This window comes from Petaurus breviceps, unplaced genomic scaffold (genome assembly GCF_028583685.1).
Source record: "Petaurus breviceps papuanus isolate PSGF00001 unplaced genomic scaffold, PetGlider_PUasm1.0 490, whole genome shotgun sequence".
Taxonomy (NCBI): Eukaryota; Metazoa; Chordata; class Mammalia; order Diprotodontia; family Petauridae; genus Petaurus; species Petaurus breviceps.
In genome coordinates, this window is record NW_027186352.1 from 1749650 (window position 1) to 1774334 (window position 24685).

Sequence of the window (24685 nt, forward strand, 5' to 3'; positions counted from 1 at the left end):
TGTTACAATGTTCTCCTGGCTCTGCTCTCTTTGCTTTGCATCAGTTCATGTATGTCTTCCCAGGGTTTTCTAAAACCATCCCCTTCATCATTCCTTAAAGTGCAATAATATTCCATCCCAGTCATATACCACAGCTCATTTCCCCAATTGATGAGGATCTCTTTGGTTTCCAATTCTTTGCTGCCACAACGAGATGCTATAAATGTGTTTGTATAAATAGGTCCTTTTCCTTTATCTCTTTGGGATACAGATCTAGTGGTGGTATTGATGGATCAGGGCGTATTCACAGTTTGACAAGCCTTTGGACATAGTTCCAAGAATGCTTAGATCAGTTCACAACTAAACCAAGGGTATATTAGTCAGGGCTGCTAGATGGCACAGTGAATAAAGCACCAGCCCTGGAGTCAGGAGGACCTGAGTTCAAAATAGGCCTCAGACACTTAACACAAAAACCAGCTGCATGACCTTGGGCAAGTCACTTAATCCCAATTGCCCCTCCCTCTCCCCTCCCAAAAAGACAAAAACAAACAAGAGTTCACATTTCCATAGTTCTTTTCATTGACCAGTCCCTGGGTCACAGGCTTCATCGATTGTTCTATCATTTGACAGGGATACATCCCCCCCCCCCCAGGTGGGTGTTATTTTCATTTTCCCCTTTACAGATTAAGAAACTGAGGTGAGCAGAGGGAAGCAACTTGTGTAAGGTCACACAACTAATAAATTTCTGAGACTGGATTTTAATTCAGCTTTGCCTGATCCAAGCATTAAGTTCAGACTTACCACAATTATCCTACAGGAGAATACATCTCACTGTAAAGGAGAGCATATTATGGTTTAGTTTCAAAACAAAATTTTGACCAAATCCAATCAGGACTTTATAATCATTGATGGTAACATTTAATAAGAAATTTTAATTTAAGAAATGAACTGGCCGAAGGGAGGTAGTGAGTCAATACTTTTCAACGAGGCCCCAGGCAGCCCCAGACAGCTCCAGAGAAGAGGGCAGGCTCCCATTCACATCCCCCTCCTTTGGATGGTGACAAGATTCTAAAGATTGGGGGGTTTGCTACTGGAATGGTCTTTCAGGGCTGGAGTGCTATATGTTTAAAATTGCAAACATACATTTTTTTTTTTTGGCTTTTTGGAGGGGCAATTGGGGTTAAATGACTTGTCCAAGGTCACATAGCTAGTTTTTATGTTAAGTGTCTGAGGCAGAATTTGAACTCAGGTTCTCCTGACTCCAGGGCTGGTGCTCTATTCCCTGTGCCACCTAGCCCCTGAACTCTCATTATTACCAGTCTTTCTTTAATGAAGTGTAAGTTACTCTCTACAGGGTTTTAGAACTGATTAGTATTGAATGCCAAAGTTGATAAAATGAAAGATTTTCTTTGTAAAATAATCTGGAAACGCAAGTAGCTGAAGTGATGCCACTTGCCTGGTAATAAGTTTTGCTTCATGTTTTAAGTATGTGATATTGTGTATGTATATTGTTGTGTTTTAAATTTTTTTCTTATATTGTGAAATTTGGGAAAACACTGGCATCAGAAATGCTGTTAGAAAAGTAAGTTCTCTTTTAGTCGGGATACTGTTAGATTATGAATTTAGATGTGACAGAATTCGGTCAAAATGTCTGAAGATGGTAGAATATTTAATTGGATACGTTTTACTTTAAAGTAATTAATAATAATAATGATAATTTACTGTTTAAAGAAAAAAAGCAAAGACCTCCTAAATAATCTTTATCTGAGGTTCCTTGAGACTTTTCTATGTGGGCAAGGGGTCAGAAGGTTTCATCAGCTCTGCTGACAGCATGTGCTACAATTCTGAAGTTGAAGTCTGACCAACTCCCAGCCAAAATGGGGAAATTTACTAGTTTGCTTACAATAGAGAGCCAGTTTTTATCTGAGATTATTTGATCGACAATTAGGAAAATGATGAAATTGTATCTGTTCATGGTCTGTACTGAAGTTAAATCTTTGAGCCAATTTAGTACCAACAGACCTGGGATTCAAAGATTTCAATCTTGCCTCAGGGGCAGGATTAGTAATTAAGAGACTAAACCTGGAATTTCTCTGGGCTCATCTGCCAATTCAGGCCCTCGTAGATTCTAAGGTTTCTTCCTTCAGCCTGTCCAGATAAGATACTAGAGTTCAGATCAGACAGAAGGAACAATTAGTTTGTAAAAAGGGGAATTCTCTGAAGTTTCAGGTGAATTCTGGATCCCTAATTCGATGTTCTCATTATAGCTCCGCTGCGAACAGAATCAGAAACCAGAAGGCTGGAGCTAGTTTTCACCGTATGAACTAGCTATTGGAAGGCCAAATTTAGGAGGTTGTCCTACATCGAGTTGAGTCTTGTTACTGGCAGATTTTTAGCAGAATTACTTAGTGATCTCTGCAAGTGACTTGAAACCAGAGAAGCAAATCTTCCAGGTGAAGCCCCTTCAGAGCTGCCCTGAGAGGTCAAGGGAAGGTACATCCAGGGACCAGTCGAATTTGTGGGACATGTGGGAGTCAGGATGAAATGTGCTGGTTAAATGAGCATTGGGAGGGGCTACCAGGTTTCCAGAGATGGTGCTGTTTAATAGCAGTGACTGTTCTTGTGTTACTTCGATTTTCGGTTTCAGGGTCTTTGTGTTTGCTGAGTTTTCTTGGTTATATGAGTGATGTATAAATCTCCCCTCTCCAAGCAGTCCAATTCAGCCCTTTAAGTAGTTTGGTCTGTAGCCTGACTTAGTTAAGGAGTACAGTATATACAGTATAAAGTCTGTCAGCCAGGTTTGTCCCCGTAGTTATACAGGAGATCATGACTGCTGGCAGTCATTGTACCTCTCATCTCACCTCTCTGATGCCCCTTATGACAGACAGCCTACCAGTTTGTCCAGAAACTTCAGATAAAGCATTTAAATAAATGATCCTGGGGGTTGGGAAGCCCAGGGCCAAAGGGGCAAATGTTACCCTAAAAGTGAGCATTAATGACTCCATTTTGTCCTTTACCCACGATTGTGTGAAGTTCAGTTTCAAGCTCCATGTAAGTGACCTGATTTTGGAGATTGCACAATTTATTCACCCTCTCCACTGTCACCAGGCCACAAGAAGGCCTCACCTGAATGTCTCCTGATCCTTGAACCAATAAGAAGCCAGGTGTTTTAATCCCTACATCCTGCTTTTAATTCCTTCCAAAATGTATGCTAACTGTGAGAAACCAAACTGGGTTCTTGGCCTAGTTTGTTTTGCAATCCTATGCACTGCCAAAAAATGGTTTGTCTGGATGAAACTCACATTCTTTTTCTTTTTTTTCCCACATAGTGGGTGACTTGAAGTTTTTCCTGATTCGGGGTCCAGCGCACTACCCTGAGTCACCTGGCTGCCTCAGATAGGCACACCGAGGCTCAGGGGGATGAGCCGGCTGACGTGGAGGTGCTGGTGGGAGGGGTGACCCAGCCTGGGTCTCCACTTCCACCCCTAAGTGGCCTGTCACTATAAAGGGCTCCTCCCCAGCACTCCTCAGACCTGTGTTCCTACCGGCTCATTTTCCTTTGGCGGATTCTGCGTATTCATGAGGCTTTCTTTCTCCTTCTTCATTACTTCCGTTTGTTCTCGCCATTTCTGGAGCATTTTCTTATCTCTGGAAAAAACAATAGCATTTTAGATGACAAGTCAAAAGCACCTTAAACCAAATTAATGTCACAGGAGAGTCTCCTTTTGGCATGTTTAAAGCCGGATGATATTCAGTTACTTTTTAGTCATGTCTGACTCTCCATGACCCCATCTGGAGTTTTCTGGGCAAAGACACTGAAGCGGTTAGCCACTTTCTTCTCCAGCTCATTTCACAGATGAAGAAACTGAGGCAGACAGGGTTAAGTGACTTGCCCAGGGTCACAGGGCTACTAAGTGTCTGAGGCTGGATTTGAACTCAGGGAGAGGAGTCTGAATCCAGGTCTGGAGATCTATCCGTTGCACCACCTAGTTAGTTGTTTATTATTATAAACATCATTACCACTACTGCTATTTCAAACTGAAATGAATTCTATTGACCTTGAGGATAAACTCCTTCCCTGTTGTAAACCTCAGTTTCTAACTGTAGAATGAAGGGGTTGAGGCAGATGACCTCTATGCCCGATTATAGCTCTCAATCCTCAGCTCCAACCTCAGATCAGCTCCTGGGCCCTTACTGAGGGGCTCTGTCCCTTGCCCAGGTCTCCACCATGCCGGGCAAGAAAGCCTAGAGATTCCGACCATTGGTAACCCCTAAGAGGGGATGGAGGATCTTTCTTATCTCAGAGTCAAAATGATGAAGTATCAAGATGAGTGCCTACTAGTGCCATAGGAGGCATTAAATAAAGGTTTGTTCAATTGAATGGAAATGAATTTACAAAAAAGAGAAAGTAAAACTTTTTTTCTCCACAGCTCATGAATTACTTTGTCACTGTAATAATAATAAATATCAGAGAATGACTGAATCCCTTAGCTCCTCATACTTTTAGGTCTACATAGAGAACTTGGGTTCAAATAATGCCTCAGACATTATGCGACTCTGGGCAACTCAGTGAACCTCTCACAGCCTCAATTCATTCACCTGAAAAATGGGTATAATGATATTTGCTATTACTTTGATAGTCAGTGACTTCTATGTATATGTGAAGATGAGATGTTTATTGGAAAGTATGGATCAGAAAGAAGGAATGAGAAAGGACAGACTTGTATATGTCTCACTTCTTTCCTCCAGGAGGGAGTGGGAGGGGCAGATTATGAAGGGCTTTGAAGGTCAAAGAAAGCATTTTGTATTTGACCCTGGAGGCAATAGGGGACCCCTGATATTTAATTTAAGGGGGGTGAAATGGTAAGACCTATGCTTTAGGAAAATCATTTTTGTAGCTGACTAAAGGATGGACAAGAGTGGGGAGAGACATGAGGAAGGCCAACAACCAGTAAATACTGAAGTAGTCCAGGGGTGAGATGATGAGGGTCTTCACCAGGGTGGGGGGCAGGGTCAGAGGAGATGCTACAGAAGTAAAATCAATCAGAGATGCTGCAGAGGTAAATCAACAAAAATTGTTGTAGAGGTAAAATCAGCTGGAGATGCTGCAGAAGTGAAATCAACCAGAGATACTGAAGAGATGAAATCGATGAGAAATGTTGAAAAAGTGAAATTCATAGGCTTTGGCACCACAATGGATGGGGTAGTGGTGCCCTCCACAGTAATGGGGAATATAAGAGTTTGGGGGAAGGTGAGAAGACAAAGAATTCAGAGAAAAGCATAGCATTCAGCATAGAGCAGTGGAGGATTAAAAGCAGTTCTAAAAAACGAACTTGAACTTTATCCCTACAATTCTGGGTGTATTTATATAGAAGATAGAACTCACACTCAAGATAGAAGATGCAGTTGGACCGTACAAGGTATCTCTTTCTTCTGGAGGTGAGAAAGTTAGAACAACATTGGGACTGATTCACGAGGAATCTGATGGGGGGGCAGACCCTAAGGGCTTGGGAAAAACCTCCCACCTAATGAATACTTATCAGTGCTGAAAAAGGCAACTGAGGACACAGTTCATGAAGACATCCCTCCTTTCTTACCCATCCTTAATCTTTATGAGAGTCATCTACTCTTGAGCCCAGTGCATCCTGAATGAGTAGCAGCAGACCTTCAGGAACTATAATAGGTCACATCTTCCCTATATCAAAGCTGATGAAAAGAAGGTGTGGATTTATTGCTCACTGACTGTGGAAAAGCATTTGGCTCAGTGAGGAAGAAGGCACCCTGCAAGGCTCCCATCTAGGAATATGTCTCTTGTGCACACTCAAAATTACTCAAGGTTGTCTGAGAGATTGAGCACCACAAATGTTCCTGATCATAAACATCAGGTGAGGGAGCGGTCTGAGGCAGGGGCTGTCTTTCATCTTTTTCAGGGTACCCAAGCGCTTACTGACTGACTGACTGATGGACCAGTTGACTGGATAAAGGGCATGGTGAAGTTTTACAGATGCTCCTGTGTATGGATGACCTTGTGCTGAATCCTGCAGAGCTTGCAGCAGGTAAGCCCCGGCAGACAGCAGAATTCCCTGGAAGAGATCTCTCACCATCCTAGAGTTTAGTCTCACCCCCTTGGGAGGTGGTCTGGATGCAGTGTGGTACAGTGGAAAGACCACTGGCTCAAGAGTCAGAAGGCCTGACCTCTGACATGCTGAAGGTAGAAATCACACTCAAGAGAGGAAAAGCAGGCCTGGAGGTGAGAAAATCATGACAGCAAGAGACTGATTCACAAGGAATGCGACACATCAGAAGAGCCTGCCGGCATGGGAAAAGCCTCTCCAACCCATTGGGTGCTTCTCTGTGCTGAAAAAGGCTGAGAACTGATGAGAACTTGGCCCATGACTGACGTCTCTACTTTCCCATCCATATCCCCATCTTTATGAGAGCCTCGGTTGGCTCATCTATCAAATAAAAGAAGGGACGAAGGGCCTTCCAGCTCTTGATGACCCAGGAGGGAAGGCTGATGTGGACAAAGAACATTTGCTGCCCAGACTGCCCCGGGCATTTATATGCAGCATAATCTGGGGATGGAGCTGGTCCTTCCCTAGGAACATCTGAGTCTGTGGGCTCAACATTGACTAGAAAGAGAAGAACCCCCTGGAGGCTGCCACCCTTCCCCAAATTTCCAACGCCTTCAAAGACCCCAAGCTTCTCCTGGAAACAAAGGCCCATTTTTAAAAGCCAGTCTACCAGAGCTACTATCCAGCTACACGTCATGGGACTCCACAGTCTCCAAAGAATGGACAATCAAGCCAGCATGGAGGAGCACAGGGTGACACGGGGGGGGGGCATCCCTGAAGAATCCCCTACAAGTACAGACACAAAGGATGTCATTAGGGACATTACGATAGAATGAGAGACTTGTTCTGGGGTGTGTGAGGGAGGACTGTGCCCTTGTGAAGTCACAAGAACGAAGGGAGCCACCACGGGAGAGTACGGATGGGCGGGCAGGGACAGGCCACTCTGGGCCTCACTGAAGAGATGAGGCTGGAGGTCCCTCCACAGCTCCCAGTCCAGTGGGCGGCCTGCATCAGTGGCCTCACCTTTTCCGTTGCTCTATTAAAGCCTGTTTCTCTTTTAGCTCCTTGAGGGCGGCCACTCGTCTTTCTTCGTCTTTCTTGGTTTGAACTGGTGTCTCATAGGATAGAATTTCAGGAAACATGTTCTTGAATGAAGAGATTTTCTTTCCAGAATTATTTGTTTTTTTCAGTGTAATCCTTAACAAAAATTAGTGATAATCAGCTACTCATGGTGGAAAGAGGTATGGCATTATCAATAACTAAGTATTTTAAACCAAGGCCTGTGAACTGGTTCCACATTAAGGTGATCTTGCCTACTGGGGATTGTAGCTAGCTCATAGAAATCTATACTGTTGATCTGCATTGATTTTTAAAAAATTAAATGAAATTTAGTGAAATTATTATTGATAATATTGAAATATTGATAATAATGAAATAAATAAAATGCAATTATGGAGCTTCAGCAATTGAAGAACAAGAATCCAAACGGCTGACACTACATTTTCAGATGACTCCAAGGAAATGTTTCTCTTCATGTTATTTCTAAGACAACTCACAGCATCAGTGGGATGGGACAAAAACTCTGAAATTCAGGTGATGTGGTTCAAACACCTGATCTTGTTACAACAGGTAAGGACCCAACCCCTTTGTGGCCCCCTAACAGCTGACACCAGCGCTCTTCCAACAGCAGGAGTGAGCTCAGGAGGCAGTGGCCCATCACACAGCATCTGATATGCTGGCCCCTGACCGCAGGCCCAAGGCCAAGCCAGTGCAGCCACAGACCCCTCAGCCAGCAACGCCCCCTGGGCCTCTGAAGAATAAAGGACTACCACAGCGGGCTTTGGCCACTCGGCTCCCTGAAGTGAGGGGTGGGAGAAGCCCAAAGGCATTTCACCAGGACGGTCCCTCACAAGATCAACAAAAGCTTTCCTTTGACAACAGTCTGAGCCCTGCCTTCCCCTCCCCTCCAGCATCAACACCTCTGCTGCCGGCAGTGGGAAAGGCCCGGATCAGAATCGCAGTCTGACCCCTGTGAGCTCTGCAGCTTTGACAGTCGCCCCTGACGGAGCCTCTGTTGTCTCAGCTATAAGAGGAGATAATCATGCCTGTTCTTGTCTCCCTGAGCATCTGTGAGCTCCAAAGGAGACCGTGGCTAGACACAGGCCAAGGACGAGGCCTCGCCCATGCACACCGACAGTGGTTGGAGGTAGCCTTCTCAAGGAATTTCGCCAGAAGAGACACAGAACAGGTAGGGATGGGTGGGTTAAATGGAAGAGTTTTTTTTTTTCCTTTTTGGAGGGCAGTTGGGGTTAAATAACTTGCCCAAGGTTACACGGCTAGTTTATTTGTGTGGGTGTTAAGTGTCTGAGGCCTGAACCGAACGCGGGTCCTCCTGACTCCGGGGCTGGCGCTTTACTGGATGCACCACCTAGCCGCCCCCAAAGGGTTGTTTTTTTTTTTCTATAATAAGACTTATTTTTTTTTCCCAGTCCAAGATCAATATAATATTTATTTTTATTTTTGTTACATTTTGAGTCCCACCGACCGGCTGCTTTCCAAGCTCACCCCAGATAAAGTCAACATTGACACAAATATATTTTTGTGAAACCATGCAAGACATGCTTCCTTTAAATGAGGGTGTTTTAGAGGATGGGGAAAACATGGGGCCTGTATGTAGGCACTGGAGGCACAGCCAATTGACAGGGAAAGACTGAAGCAAGAATGAGGATGCCTCAGTCCTGGCCCTGGGCGAGCAGGGACAGAGCCCACCCCTCACTTTGTCATGGGAACCCACACTGGCCCCTAGCCAAAGAGCCTTATTCTCAGGGGGGGCCTCAGTTCCCTTCTAGCCTCCTTTCCAGGCTTCTTCTTTCCCTTCACCTTACCCCCAAGGAGCCACAAAAGAATGAGACATGTCTTTGGGACATGGGTTAATGCAAGGTTTGTTTGGTTGGATTATGCCTATCCATTACAAGGTCATGGGGATGGGCGTGGGAGAGAAAACTCTTCATTGAACAAATAAATTTTTTTTTGCAAGGCAGTTAGGGTTAAGTGACCTGCCAAGGGTCACACTCTATAAGTGTCAAGTGTCTCAGGTCAGATTTAAACTCAGGTCCTCCAGACTCCAGGGCTGGCTGCACCTCATAGCAACCCCAAAAGACAATGAAAAACAGTGAGTGATGCCCTTGGCCAGTGGGGCACCTCGCCCCACCCCCAGTGGGAAGGGCATCATTTCCAAAACTCGCCCTGTGCTGACCGAAATCTCCCCATGTTGCTTAGACTTATTCATCCAATGCAGACTCTTTGCTGCCAGGAACCTTTTTAGGCCTGGCCTTTTCATCAAGTTCTCTCCTCCCCTACCTTGCCTCTGAAATAAGACTAGATCTCACCTCTCTCCTGACAGCTCCAAATGGAGCATAAGATTTATCGCAGGTTTAGAGCTGGGAGCAGTGGCTGTGCCCAAGGCCCTCACTTTGCTGACAAAGAAGCAGAGGGCAGACATCACAGAGGGAATGGCCCACACTGACCTCTCTGTCTCTGAACACCTGTGGCCCTTGTGAGCAAGCCCACCAAAGCAGCCCTTAGCCATTCACCTGTTTCACATGCTGGCCAGCTACCTGAGAGCAGGGACCCTACATAGCCCACAGCCTGGACCAGCCTCCTAATGGAACACTACCGCAAGGACTTGGGGATGTTCTTGGGGGAGGATGCCCACCCCCTGTGCCCTCACCCAGGTGAGGAGCCTGGCGCACCCAGTGTGGCACCCCTTGGCCAGGCTGCTCCCTGGATGAGAAACGGGCCACCTCGTCTTTGGGTCGCCCCTGGAAACACTTCTAGCAGGGGAGCACTGGCCAGACTTGCCCCTGACCAGCATCCCCTTCATGGGCTCTGGGTCAGTGTCACAGCAGAGCAGGGCCTCAGTGTGGCCTACACCGACCCAAGGAGGCCCAAAGGCAGCGATGGGCGCCTTGGGCTGCGGACGCCACTGAAGTCAGTGTGTGGCCTTCAAGGACTGTGAGATTAATGGAGCAGGCCAGGAGTAAACTCTTAACTCCAGATAATGGCCTCCAGGTCAGAGTGGCCGCTCCCAGGAACAGAATGAGGAGGGAAAATCCTTCTTCTTGCTTCTAAAATTCAGGATAAAACTCAATGGAATGTTTTATTCTAGGTCACACCAAGCCCAGGCTCAATGTAGTTATTACAAGTATTGCCAACAGAATGATTACTATTTTAATTTGCATTAAAAATACCCCCCAAATGGCACCAGCTGCTTCAATGCTGCTCTGATTCCAATAAATACAAACAGAAGTGTGAATGGAGTGAAACAAAGTATGAATAACGACCCATTCCAAACTCTGAATAAAAGGCAAAAGGCCAAGAAACCTGTGTTTCTTTCAACAAAGTGTGAAAGTTCAGGAGCTGGCTAGTCCTCACTTTGTCCTGACCACAGATAGCACCTTGGGGACCTCCAGACTCACTGGTGCCCCAGAGGCTGAGAGGCTTCTTAATCTTCAATCTGGCTGAAGGTGGAAGCCCTTTCTCCTGCCCTGCCCTTTGCTGGGAAGCCTGGGGCATCCACAGAAACCATCCAAATGATCTAAGACTCAAATGCTGCCTCTCACAGGAGGCCTGTCTAGGGCATCGCCATCAGTGTTCTCCACTGAAAGAACGTGACTTTACATGTGTCAAAAAGCGGTCACCACTGATGCCCTGAGAACATTCAGTCATGAGTTCAATGCCAGCCTCGTGCCTACTGGCACTGAGGGGAGCAGGAAGGGAGGGAACAAGAAGTGATAATGGGCCTACTACGTGAGGCGCTGTGCTAAGGGCTTTGCAAACACACTCTCACCCGACCCTCACATACAGCCATGGGGGGGAGGGGGTGTGCTGTTATGATTCCCATTGTACAGCTGAGGAAACTGAGGCACACGGCAGCTTTGTGCCTTGTCTAAGGCCACATTTGAACTCAGGTTCTCCTGGCTCTAGGCTCTAGTCTTCCATGTCCAGGAGTGAGAGGCCACTCACAAAGCATTTCAGCCTGACTCATCACCCATCAGGGAGAGGCCAGAGAAGGCCCTCGTCCTGGAGAATTCCAGGGTCCCACAGACAGCCTGTGCCACCAGGAACATGGCTGAAGCATTTAAGAGAATTCCAGGAGATAAACTCCACATCTGTAGGGTGATCTGGACTGAATCTGGGGGAAATCTCCATCAGCTGTTCCCAAAGTTTCAAGTGCCAGACATGAGCACTATTCAGGAGCCACTGTGGGAAGGGAAAGGGAGAAGACAGACTGGAAGAAGGTCCTGCGGGGCTCACAGACAACTCTGACCAACAGTGGCTTAGTGGAGGTATGGGCTTGGTGCAGGATTCCCAACACCCTGAAATTCTGCAGGCGTTTTGGGCCCTGCTATCTTCCCAAACAGAAGTAGTTAGGCTTGAGGTTAATCTCAGGGGTTACAAACGTGCCCCTCTGGTTCTGGATTCAGGCCTTCAAGGTCACAGAGATGCCTCCAAAGCCCCTCTCTAACACCAAGATTCTCTCTTCTCCCTCTTTAGCCCTGCCCTTGGCAGTCCCATCCATTGTAGAGAATTCCATGACCATGGTGTCCAAGTCACTCTCTCCATCTGGGCCTTCTTCCACGGGCTCTACTCTGGAATTTGTACAAAGCCTTGCTGGCCTTCACAGCCCTATTGCATCCACTACCTGCCCATCTCAGGAGATGCTGTGTCCTTGGACAGCTCCTTCCACCCACATGACCAAGCCTCTCTTTCTCCACACTAGCCCCATCAGGGCAGTCCCATCAGCAGCTTCAGTCCAAAGCTCCCTGTGTCTTTGGCTAAACCCCCTCTCACATTTGGAAGAGTCTCCTCTCTCATGGCTCTGAGGCCCATGGAAATCCTTCCTTTGCCTCCAAACCTGGCCTGGGTATCACTTCACCCAAGAAGCCTTCCTTTCCTTCTTCCTGGCACTCCCTTGGTCTTTTCTGCTGGGCCCTGCTATGGACTGATCCTGGTAGAACTTCCATTGTTGCTGATTCCCTTGAGAGGGCAGAAATGGGGTGCTGCCTCATCCTTCTCTCCTCAGGGCCAAGCACAAAGCTGTACACAGTGCTTGCTCTGATAAATGGGTGAGAAAGACAGGGCATGGCAGCCTTTGAGCTGAAAGACATTCTCCCAATTCTATGGCAGGGGATTTTAGCTTTTTCCCCTTAAATTGAACAATTCAAAGTGATAATATCTCTCTCCTTTCCCTTTCTCTCACTCTGTTTCTCTCCTTCTATCTCAGCCAAACAGCAGGCAAACTTACTTATCTCCCAAATGGGAACCTCCAGTCAGCTCGGCTGAAGCAGGCTGAAGGATAAGCTGACCCTCTGTAAACCTCTTCCAAGGCCAGCTCTCCCTGAAGCTTCTTTTTCTCCCTTTTTTTTTGCCTTTTGGAGGGCAATTGGGGTTAAGTAACTTGCCCAAGGCTACACAGCTAGTTTTTTTTTGTGTGTGGGTGTTAAGTGTCTGAGGCCAGAACTGAACTTGGGTCCTCCTGACTCCCGGGCCGGTGCTTTACTCACTGAGCCACCTAGCTGCCCCCTTTTTCACCCTTTTAAAACAGGTCCAGGAGCCTTTCTGGGTATGTTCTACATTTCTAGGAACAGCATACAGGCTCTCCCTGGAGAGTCTTTGATGTGGATTATTCCTGCTGCTAAGAACACAGCTGACCAATGTCAGAGGACTGGAAGCCTGCTCCAGTCCAGGCCCAGCCCACCTTTCCAGGCTCGTCTCATAATCGGCACCTTCTGCATGCAGTTCCCAGGCCAAGCCAGTGTTCCCCTTCCCCCCAAGCCTCTCCATAGGGAGCACCTGCCCTTCTCACTGCCCCTCTAAGCAGCCCTTGCTTCCTTCAAGGCTCAGCTCATCCCCCTTGTGATTAGTGTTTTCTCCAACTTCAATTGATCATGTCTCTCCTGGGTGAACAGAAGCTCCAGGAGGGGGTGAAATAAAGGTTGAGCTGGAATGGGAGAGAACCATCCAAGGGAAGGCGTTCAACCCTACCCAGAGCCCAAGGGGTCAGGAGCTGTCCTTGGCTTTTTCTTCATGCTGCAGCAGGCCAGGCATGGCCTTTACGTGGTCCGTAGGGAGGCCAGCCTTGTCCCCACCTGGATCAACCCAAGAACTTCAGGCTGTCCTGAGCCTGCCAGGGCCTTGTGCTCCCCACAGCACGGGAGGGAATGCTGGATGATCCCCCCCCCCCCCACAGTGAACGGCCACTTATAGTCCTGCTCCCGGTCTTTAAGGACAGCCCCTAGTGAGGTCTAAGCCAGTGGATGCATGAACAGGAACAGGTCTCTAAGGCGGGAGCTCCGGGTGCCTGCTCAGCATTTCAGAGACTGTAATTTATAAAATTAACTACACAAAGGTTTACATTTCCATTGATTTCCAAGGACACTTTAAACTCACCTGTCTTTTCTTCTGCCACTAAATGAGAGGCAGCTGAGGGGGGTGAAGAGATGGGGAAGAGAGCTGACAATTTCCCCTTAAAAATGTTAAAGAAGAAACAGAGAATGTCATGTACTGAAGGGAGCGGGGGGGGGGGGGCAGGCACAGCACAGAGGAGGGAGCATTATTCTGAACACCATCATCACTGAGTGCCCACCAGTGTCAGAGCTGGAAGTGGCCTCTGGTCCTTGACAGCAAACCTCACAAGCGACCATTTGGACTGAAGATGGAGGGGCACCAGTGTTAGCCTGTCTGCTCTGATACCCCAGGCATCATGTCTCTCTCTAGCCCAACCTGCCCTGTGTTGGGAGGCGGGTGCTCCAGGACCCTCCCCATCTTGGGCAAACCCACCCCAGGTGCCTGCCTCCTTCCTGAAATGGAGTGGCCAAACCATGAATGGTCTGAGCTAACAGGCTGCTACCTGACTGAGCTGTGCTGGGCTCTCTGGCCAAAGATGCCCAGATCTGCTGCCTTTCCCATGCCCTACTTGGGCAAAGCTTGGCTCCTCCCCCAACTCTATCCCTTTCATTCATCACACATGCTCTGGGTCCCTTGGACCTGTGGTTTCCTGCCTTCACCACCAGGGGGTGGGGGGATGCCTCCCCTCCTGGCACTCAGCACACAGGGTACTAAAAGGCAGCAGTGATGGTGGCAATGGCCCACTTCTGGCTACCAGTTAGACTCGATGACCGTGCAGGCTCCTTCCAATTCTATGGCAATGTCACTTTAGGCTGAGGGTTTGAGATGCAAAAGACATAATCATTCCCTACCTTTTAGAATTTCATGAAAGGATGCTCATTTAAAAAAAATTACCTGAAACTGCATTTCGGCTTCCACACATGTTCCCTCACACGGCTGTCCTGAAGGCTGAGAGGCAACTGAACAGGCAGAAGTTGGTTGGCGAGAATTTCGGCTTTTTCATTGGTGACTATTTCCTGCCTCAGCTTCCAGAACTGCTTCATTTCTTCCTCATTGGAGCAATCCTCAGAAAAATCCACACTGGGCTCTGTGACATCAGTTAAGTTCAACTTCTCCACGTGCGGAAACAGATGTTCCTTGGCTGTCGGATCATCCTGCTTGGATTTCCGAGGCTGCCATGCCTCCCTGTTGGAGACCGATCCTTCTGTCACGTCATGGTTGGCTTTTGAGGTTTCTTTTAAAGTGTTCATCTTTTTCATTGGTACTTCTAGGGAAAAGAAAAGAAAAACAGACTATTTTAGTACCCCACCTTCGAATGCTACCCCCAAACCAAGACCAACATTTTCTTTCCATTTCTAAGTATGGTCTCCAACAAGTGAGAGCCCTGTGGCCACCGTGTGAAAACAAGGGGGCCACCATGACCTCTCCATCACAGCGGACCTTCTGTGAGACTGAGTGAGGATCATTGGAGGGTTTGGGCCTTTGGGGGCATGGGGAGATAGGGACCTGTGATTTCTCTGATAAAAGGAATTCCCAGTGAGGAAACTCCCTCTAGTCTTAGAGTTTCCTGAGGCGCCTAATGGTGAAGCAACACAGTGAATATGGGTCCTAGGGATGCAGACTCAGATCTGGCTGGCTCTCCAAACAATCTACTGGGAAACCTTTGGGTTTTAGACCGTTGTCACTTCAAAACATCCCCTTCCCCCTCCCCCCACCAGTGATCTCTTCCTTGACAAAGACAAGCAAAAAAAACCCCAAAATTGCAGCTTCCAAGGGTATGGTGGGGAGGATATTGTACATAGCTCTTCTGTGCTCTCACTAACATCCCTCATGAAGATTACATGGAGGCAATGACTAGATTTAGGGACCAGATCTGGCAGACAGAGAGCCCGAAGAAGTATGGACAGAAGCTCAGGATACTGTATGGGAAGCAGCGACAAGAAACATCCCCCAAAAAGCAACATGGCATCCAATGAGGCTTTACAGATAGCTGAGGAGAGAAGGAAAGGGAAAGGGGAAGGCAGACCCAAGGGAAGACACAATTCCAGAGAGTAACAAGGTAAGAGGAGATGGTTTCCTTAAATGAGCAACGCAAAGAAATAGAAGGAAACAATGGAATGGGAAAGACAAGATCTCCTCGAGAATATCAGAGATATTGAGGGAACATTTTGCGCAAAAATGGGCATAATACAAAACAAAAATGGTGGGGACTTAACAGAAGCAGAAGGGATTTAAGCAGAGGTGGCAAGAATGCACAAAAGGATCTGAACGTCCCTGATAACCATGAGCCCGACATCCTGGAGAGGGAAGTCAAGGGGGCCTTAGGAGGCATAGCTGACAATAAGGCTGGTGGACATGACAGAATTCCAGCTGGGCTATTTAAAATCCTCAGTGATGATGCTATTAAAGGGCTGCACTCTCTATGCCGGCAAATTTGGAAAACAAGAGTGGCCACTGGATTGGAAAAGATCAGTTCACATCTCAGCCCTAAAGAAGGGCAATGCCAAAGAATATTCAGATTACCCAACAATTGGGCTCATTTCACACACTTGCAAGATTCTGCCCTTGAGGCTTCAGCAACAGGAAAACTGAGAATTCCCAGAAAAGCAGGCTGGTTTTCGAAGAGTTAGAGGAACTAGAGACCAAATTGCCAACATTCTCTGTATTATGGAGAAAGCAAGAGAGCTCCAGAAAAACATCTCCTCCTGCTTCACTGAAAACAGAATGTGGCAAGTCCTCAAAGAGATGGGAGCATTAGGTCCTCTCACTGTTTCTTGAGGAACCTGAATCAGGGCCAAGGACTAAGTTAGAAGTGAACATGAAACAACTGATTGGTTCATATGGGGGAAGGAGTAAGCAAGGCTGTATGTTGTCACCTTGCTTATCTAACTTACGTGCAGAATACGTCACGTGAAACACCAGGCTGGAGGCATCAAAAGCCAGAATTAAGGTTGCTGGGAGTCTCAAATATGCAGATGGTACCTCTCTGAGGCAGAAAGTGAAGAGGGATGAGGGTGAAAGGTGAAAGCTGGCTGGACGCTTAAAATCAAAAAGACTAAGGTCTTGGCAACTGGTCCCCTCATTTCTGGGCAAACAGAGGGAGAAGAAATGGAAGCAGTTTCAGATTTCATATTTTTGGGCTCAAAGATCATTGCAGACGGCAATTGCAGTCACAAAATTAAAAGACACTGGCTCCCTGGAAGGAAAGCTCTGGCCAGTCTGGACACAGACAAAAAGCTGAGATGCCGCCTCACCAACAAAGTGTAGTCAAAGTGGTGGCTTTTTCCAGTAGCGCTGAGTGGCTGTGAGGGCTGGGCTATGAGGAAAGCTGAGTGCCGGGGAATCAGTGCTTTTGAATTGTGCTGGAGAAGACTTCTGAGAGTCCCTCGGACAGCAAAGAGATAAAACTGGTCAGTATTCAAAGAAATTAATTCAGACCATTCACTGGAAGGTCAAATGCTGAAGCTGCAGATGAAATCCTTTGGCCACATAATGAGGAAAGCGGACTCACTAAAAAAGACCCTGATGTTGGGAAAGATTGAAGGCAAAAGTAGAAGGGGATGGCAGAGTATGGAGTGGAGGGAGAGTGTCATGGGAGCCACGGGCCTGCGCCTGGACAGACTCGGGGAGATGGTGGAGGAGAGAAGCGCCTGGGGGCTCAGGTCCATGGGGCCACAAAGAGTCAGAAAGGGCCAGACAACAGCCCCAGGGTCTTAATCGACCCACACACTGTCTATCCATCTGTGCCATGCTCTGGGCACCCATGGACAAAATCAAAGTCTCTGCCCTCCAAGAGACGAGCATGTACAAAGTAAGGCTCCAAGCAGAAGGCAGCGCCTGAGCTGAGTCTCAGAGGAGGGGCAGGCAAGGGCGGAGGACAGTGTGGGCAAAGGCACAGTGGGTGGTTGTGGGTGATTGTGCTGAATGCTGAGTTCAGGGACCGGAGTTCTCTCCTCAGGCATGAAGACGGGTGCTGGAGACAGGCTGGGCTCCCAGAGTGGGGCAGCTCAGCCTGCAGACTGAGGCCTTGGGGGCCACTTCCCAATGAGTTCACACCTCCTGTCCCTCCATGAGTCAGAACAAGAGGGAGGCGGCCCAGGCAAGGCAGGATGGTTCCCTGCTGAGATGCTCCGTCATGGTGTCTTGTCTTCTTATTCTTTGTGTGGGTTCCTATACATGTTCCTGGCTTTTCACAGATAATGGCCCTTCCCCAGAGTGTTGGGTCCAGGCTTCCGCTACCCAAAAAGGTCACTTCTGCTCCCCTGGTGGAATTGTGTAGACAAAGGCAGGACCCTTCTTGCTGTTTCCCTGGCACAATCCCAAAATGCTTTCCAGAATGGGGGAAACAACCCATTAGTACAAAAGGTAGTGTGATTCTCTCCACTGATCGGGCAGGTCGGAAGGCATTTGAGGTACATTTCTCTTTCTGTTAGTGACTCAAAGCACCATTTCCTAGGCTTTTTTTTTTTTTAGTAGTTTGCAATTCTTTTTGAGGACTGTTTGTTTGGGTCCCTGACCCTTTATCTGCAGAGGAGGGAAGGAAAGGGAAGAAGTATTTACGGGCCTCTACTAAGTGCCAGGACTTTATTCCCTCTTCACAACAACCCTGAGGGGCACGTGTCTCTTTATACCCCTTGTACGGTGAGGAAACCTGAGGCCGAGAGAAATCAGGTGACCTGCCCTGGGTCACACAGACAGTAAGTTCCTGAGGCTGGATTTGAATTCAGTTCTTGCAGGGCAGCAAGGTGGGGCAGTGAGTAGCAAGTGCTCTGGTGCTGGAGTCAGGAAGGACCTTTCAGATCCGCCAGGCTGGGTGGCTGTGGTCAAGTATCCAGGATGCCCTTGTGGCTCTGTGGGACAAAATGCTGCTTCTCTGAGAGAAAAAGAGATTCCTCCCAATGCTAAGGAAAGCTCAGAGCGGTGTCTAAGACACAAACCGGCCCCCAGCAGCCCCAGAGGGACCCATGTGCTGAGACTGGGGCCTTAGAAGGCTGGGCTACTCTCCTTATCATGCTGTGCCCACCAGGCTCCCCTCCCACCACGCGTCCTCACTGCCTCCAACTGTCTTGAGACTGGCTACAGGAGTCAGGGCACGCTTCACAGAGGAGGCGATGTGAGCTGGGTATGAAACAAGTCATTCTGAGGGCGCTGAAGGGACTGCAGATGGTACCAGGACTCACAAGGATGATGAGAGGGAAGGGATGGGGAAGGGGGAGGAGGAGAAGAGAGGAGGGGAGAGGGCAGAGGAGGGGAGAAGAGAGGGTGGGCAGGAGGAGGGAGGGAAGAGGAGGGGAGGGGGGAGGAGGGAGGGGGGGGAGGGGGGAAGGGGGGGAGGGGGGGGGGGGGAGGGGGGGGGGGAGAGGGGCGATAGTCAGTCCTTGAACATTCTTGGTCTCCTCCAGTCGTCCCACTGACCCCAGAGAAGATGCTGCACATAAAGTAAAGTCCCTATTCCTAGTAAGTCATGTTAAAGTATTAATTTTTAAATTTCCTCAATTCTTGCTGTGCTAACACTACTTTATACAGTAACAGTCTTGATGAAGGGATGCTACAAGCATGGATTTACTGGCCAGAAGAATCATACAATCACCTACTGGTCTTGACACATTCACACCAACTTACTCATGTTACAGCTGAGGAAACTGAGGCAGGCAGTACAGAAGTGACCTGGCCAGGGTCTCCCCCACTTCATCTCAGTTGGTGCCAAAGGTCTGGGAAAGACCCCCAGGGGCTAGCCAGGCTGCTGTCTCCTGGCTCACACTGCTGACCAGCCTCCTCAGGACTGACCTCAGGGGCGGGCTGGGCCTGAGGCCCCGTCTCTGTGTGGCCAAGGAGTATGTCTCCTGGCCTGGCAAGGCCTTGGGCTGAGCTTCTGGGGAAATTGGTAATCAAGGTTAACAGGAATGTGCTTCCCTCTATTTTCCAGCATTGACATCTAGGCGAATAAGTCTGTTTTTTATTAATGAGCCTTTATTATGTGCTGGGCAGCCGGGTGGTGAAGTGGACAGAGTGTCAGGCCTGCAGTCAGGAAGACTCCTCATCTTCCTGGGTTCACAGTTGGCCTCAGACATGAGCTGTGTGACCCTGGGCAAGTCACTTCACCCTGTCCGCCTCAGTTTCCTCGGCTATGAAATGGGGATCATGAAAGCATCTACCTCCTGGGGCTGTGGGAAGGACCACTGAGACCGTATCTGTAAAGTGCCGACAGCGGTGCCTTGTACACAGTAGGCATTGAATAAACGTTTGCTTCCTTCCATGCGGCGCTAAGCACAAGGACAGGACATCTTCCTGATTCAAACTTTGGCTGACTAGCACATGTTGTGGCCTATGCCCCGAGGAGGCACCTGCCTCTAAGGCCGGTGGAGCCCGGCCCTCTGTGAGGGAGAGACCCCCAAGGAGGGGAGGGGACAGGATGGGGGAAGACCCCTCCCCTCCTCTCCCCTCGCCATGCCTACCAGCCCACGTCTGGAGAAGGGAAAAGCCGCAGTAAGTCCTGCTCAAAAAGGGACCAGTTCAGCACTCTCAAGACAGGAGAGCAGGATGAGAGAAACTCTCTTTGCAGAAAAACTGGGGTGTTGTGAACCCTCTGCAGTGTGGCCGTGAGGATGGAGCCCTGCATACTGGGGCACAAACTGACAATCAAATTTGGGGGGAAGGACAATGGGAGCAGGATCTCATGGCAAAGAGTGGGGAGGACACAAGTGTGGGGGCCAGACTGCCAGAGCGCCAACGCCCCTCCAGAGCATGAAGTGTTGAGCAGTTTGGCAGCGTTCAAAAATGGAAAAGTAGCCAAGGGCACCAGACTGGGTCAGGAAGAGTTGGCTGAAGCCAACAGCCCAACGTTCACTGAGCCTGAGAATGAAGGTGACCGTCACTGGACAGGAACTGGCCACAGGACTTCGAGGCACTTTTGCCCACACTAGGCTGAGCTTGATGCCTCCCACCCCACCGGACAAGAGGTCCCAGAGGCTCATAGCCCTGACCTCGCCTCTGTGAGGAAGGCCATGTGGAGCTCCCTCCCAGGCCCTGCCCTGAGTCCTTGGGCCTTTCCTTCATGGCAGACACTGCTGTCCTGGCTCTGCTCCCTGCCCCCTCCAGAGAAGCCTAGAACTGTCCTTTCTTACAGTTCAGAAACGTGCCACCTGACTTATCCAGCCCCTCCCTGGTGACAGTGCGTCCTTTGTGACCACTTCTCTGCTTTGCCCCTCCCTCAGCCTCAGGTCCTTTCTGAAGCACAGCCCTACTGCTGGTGGTGCTGGGTCAGGGGTGGGGCAGCATTCCAGAATGGTCACACTAGTCAGAGCCCCCGGGGAAGCCCTGCCCACAAGGGCCACTTTCCCCTTTTGCCATCTTTGCTGCCCAGATGGACCGTTACATGTCAATGTAGAATTCCTCCTGGAAGGAGACCTCCAGTGGCAGGCCCAGTGAGTCTGGGGCAGAAGGGAGAGGCCTAAGCTGAGGCCTCCAGGGTCACGACCAACCTTGACATGGCGGAGTGGTGACAGCACCCTGCTTCAGGGCCCACTGGCGAAGAAAGGCCAGGATGGCCAGCAGGCCTTTCTGGATGATGTCTTTAGGGGGGAATTCCAGAGGGCAGTTCCGCAAGTTCAGGGCTTTGAGTGACGTTAAATTCCCTGGAAAATAACAAGGAAAGTGCTGAGCATTTTCTTCCTTTACGCTTTTGTCTATGAGCAGGGGGACAAGGGGCAGCAGTTGAGGTCACAGGGCACCAGCTCCCGCCTGTGCTCAAGGGCACTTTCCTTCAGTGCATTTTCCTGCCTCTCTTGCCATTTGGCCTAGTCCGCTTTTTATGGTGTTACTTTCTTCAGGTTTCTGCGGGCCTCCTTTACCAAGCAGTTGACTCTTTTCTCATGATTTTCTTGCGTCACTCTCATTTCTCTTCCTAATTTTTCCTCTATTTGCTCATTTTCCCAGCCTATTTCTTGACTTTTAACTTTTTGTTAAGGTAGGGCTCTGCTTCCAAGGTGGAGAGCACATTGTCCCAAGCTTCCTTTGTGCAGCTGTTTTCAGAGATCCTTCTAGGGACCTGTTAGTTTTCACTTCTTCTAAGGCGGTCTGACCTAAGGAGAAGTGTTTACTCCTCTCCTCCTCCCCTAGGACCCCCACCCAGAATGGGAACTGGAACTGAGTATGGGCAAAGCCACAGAATCCTGCCTCAGTGCCAGCAAAGAGACCCCTGTGATCTCCTTCTGACCTCCCTCACCGTCTGTGCACTGAGACCTCCAAAAGCATCCACTGCTGATTCAGGGACTCCCACGGCATGCTCCTGGTTTGCTGGGGTCAGGGCTGTGCTGGCGCGGCCTGCGCTGGACTACGCTCCTCTCTTTCAGGTGCAACAGACCTTTCCTGCTGACCTTCTAAGGTGTTCTCGGCTGGAAAATTCCTTCACCCTGACCTTTCATGGGTTCTGCCACTCCATAATTGCTTTAGGGCATCATTAAAAGTGTTTGGAGGGGTTTTGGAGAGAACTCAGGCGAGTCCCTGCCTTTTCTCCACCACCTCGGCTCTGCCCCCTAATGGGCAGTAGACAGTCTTCATCTATGGGACCTTTCCTGTGTGGATGGTCATGTTCACTCGTCAGAGTGCTCCCAGATCTCTCCCGGTAACCTGTGTAAGGTTGTGGGGCCGAGTGACCAACACGACATCCCCACGGAGAATCCCTCTGGAACCCGGGATCTGATCCCCCTGCTTTTGTGCTTCAGTGGGAGGGGGGATGGGGGTGGAGATGACCCCAGCTTCTTAAGGGCCATGGTGGAGGAATGTTAAGCCTGGGCAGGTTTTACTTGGCCAGAATGGTTTGAGGCACGGTCCTGGCACAGCCTGGATTAGTTTACAGTAAAGCGGTCTGGCTATGTCCAGAGAAGTCAATCCCCAGGGTGCTGGCTGTTTAGCAGTGAATTGTTTGGCCATGGCTACTCAGGAAAAAAATCAAAGTGACCTTCAGGGCTGTGTGGCCACTGATGCTTCTGCCATGATGGCAGAGACAGAGGGGTCAAGCATCCCAGAGTTCCTCACTGGTCATCTAAATGGGAGTATCTCCTGGTCTGATGACAACCCAGTGATTATCCTGCTTAAGGAGAACTCAGTTAGATATGGCCTTCTTGGAGGCATAATGCCCCTGCTCTGGCAAGCCCACCTCCTCAAAATCCGAGGGGAGGGGGGCTTCTGCCTAGGGCTACTTTCTGTCACAGACCCTTCCCCCATGTTTCCACTGGCTGACATCTGGCCCGAGAGGAGGAAGGAGGTAGAAGGTCTCAGTGAGCTGCTCACCGTGTTTTGAAGAGGCCAGCATAGGGCACTATCTGCCCTGGCTAATGAGCAAAATGGCACTTAAAAAGAGCCAACATAGTCTCACTTGTGCCCAGATGCCTGAGCTTTCTGGAACACTCTGGGCACTAGGGGCTATGGAGGGTACCTGGGAGCTACAGTGACCAGAGATGTCCAGGGTGAGGACTTGGGGAGGGGGTATCCAAGAGGCTGTCACAGTGACCCCCCCAATTCACAGGAGCTTTGTACTCATTTTTTATTTCTTTCAGTCAATGTTTGCCAACAATAGTCTGGCTCAGAGCTTGCTCAGCTACAAGTCGGACACCTCTGGTCTGGGCTGGTTTGGCCCAGGGGCAGAGCCAAGATCTATGGGGGGGGGGTATCTACAAAGAAGCTGCTTCGGGCTTCATACCAGGAGGAACCTCCCCCATTAGGCTCTCCAAAGCCGGCTGGCTGGCAGATGACGAGTGGGCAAGAGTGCTGGAGGGTGGACTGGGGGGAAAAGACCTTCCCAGGGTCCTTCCTGAGATTCATCTCTTTGGGTCTTCACCTCCTTCTTTTCATGGCTGGCGACCTTGGATTCAATGGGGAGGGAGGACAGGTGGTCCCAAAGACAGCACTTTTTAAACCACATCAAAGTCACTCAAAGTTCATTTCTATTTTAAAAACAAAGTGCTTACCCAGCTCCACTGGCAATGTTTTTATGGGATTCTTTTCCATAAGCAAAGTTTTCAGACTCCTTTAAAACAAAACAAAAAATAAAGTTTAAAAGCAGTTAGGCTTCACCTCTAAACTACATTCCTTTCTCAGTCATCTTGGAGCCCTAAGCTAAAGGGCCAGGCCTGAGCATCGCCCCAGGACACAGAGATGGGGCTTCTGGCTGTGACTGCAGAACTTACCAACTGCTCTGATGAAGTGCTTATTGTGTGTATTTGCTGGGGAGGCAAAGCTGTGGATGAAGCCGCTTGGGCCTTTGGGGCGCTCAGGGGCCCTTCTCTGGAGTCTCACGGGCTGCCCTGACTGGGCCCGCACTGGGCAGGGGCAGAGCTGCTATGAGGGGCAGCACCTCTGTGCCAGGGGCCTTAGGACCCCCACACTGGGCAGGGGCAGAGCTGCTGTGAGGGGCAGCCCCTCTGCGCCAGGGGCCTTGGGACCTCTGCACTGGCCAGGGGCAGAGCTGCTGTGCCATGGGCTGCCCTGACTGGGCCCTCACCGGGCAGGGGCAGAGCTGGTTTGAGGGGCAGCACCTTTGTGCCAAGGGCCTTGGACCCCCCCCCCCCCCCCATCCCACAGAACTCAGGTCTAAGAAATACTATCTAGAGCTGACAGGATTAAGGTCTCCTGCACTTGTGATCTGGCCACAGTCCTGGTCACGTGCACACATTCCATTCTCTCCCAGACGTCTGACCATAGGCTTACTTCCTGTTGACCCTGAAAGTCGGCATGGGGACAATACAACTGGCAGAGAGCTCGCTAGTTCTGATGAGCTCTTCCTCCTGTCCCACCCTGGTCCTTTGGACTCTTCATCTGCTGATCCTGGGACATCCCAAAATAATTCTGAAAACCCTGGAGCACAATTGCACAGATTCCTGTGTGGCCACAGAATGTGGAGCCATCCAATGACCCATCCCTTTTCATTTCTACTCACAATCCACTCTGCCACCACCATTTACGGTTAGATCCTATGCCCCCTCTCCCAAGTTATGAAATAACCAACCAGATTCATTTTAAAGCTTATAATCTCACACAGATTTTAATTCTGTGTTTTCCTCTCCAGAGTCTCCCTAGGCCCTATCCTGGGTCCTCCATTTCCTCTCTGTATACTGGGGCTTCTTAACTTGGGGTCCAGGGTAGATTCCAGGGAGCCCATGAATTTGGACGGAAGAAATAATGCCTTTATTTTCACTATTTTCTAACTAAAATATAAAATTTTC

At 49.2% G+C, this 24685-nt stretch overlaps 1 protein-coding gene across 1 annotated transcript in view; it reads right to left on the reverse strand.

Moving 5' to 3' along the window:
• LRRC27 (leucine rich repeat containing 27) overlaps nucleotides 1–23487 on the reverse strand; it is a 37593-nt gene extending 14106 nt beyond the window's left edge. Inside the window, exons 1-5 of the mRNA XM_069101648.1 lie at nucleotides 23432–23487; nucleotides 20945–21097; nucleotides 14358–14730; nucleotides 7077–7250; nucleotides 3525–3627 (exon numbers count right to left, since the gene is read on the reverse strand). Of these exons, the coding sequence (XP_068957749.1) occupies nucleotides 3525–3627; nucleotides 7077–7250; nucleotides 14358–14730; nucleotides 20945–21097; nucleotides 23432–23471 (843 nt within the window). The 5' untranslated portion in view covers nucleotides 23472–23487. The remainder of the gene's footprint in view (nucleotides 1–3524; nucleotides 3628–7076; nucleotides 7251–14357; nucleotides 14731–20944; nucleotides 21098–23431) is intronic.
• Nucleotides 23488–24685: the final 1198 nt, after the last annotated feature.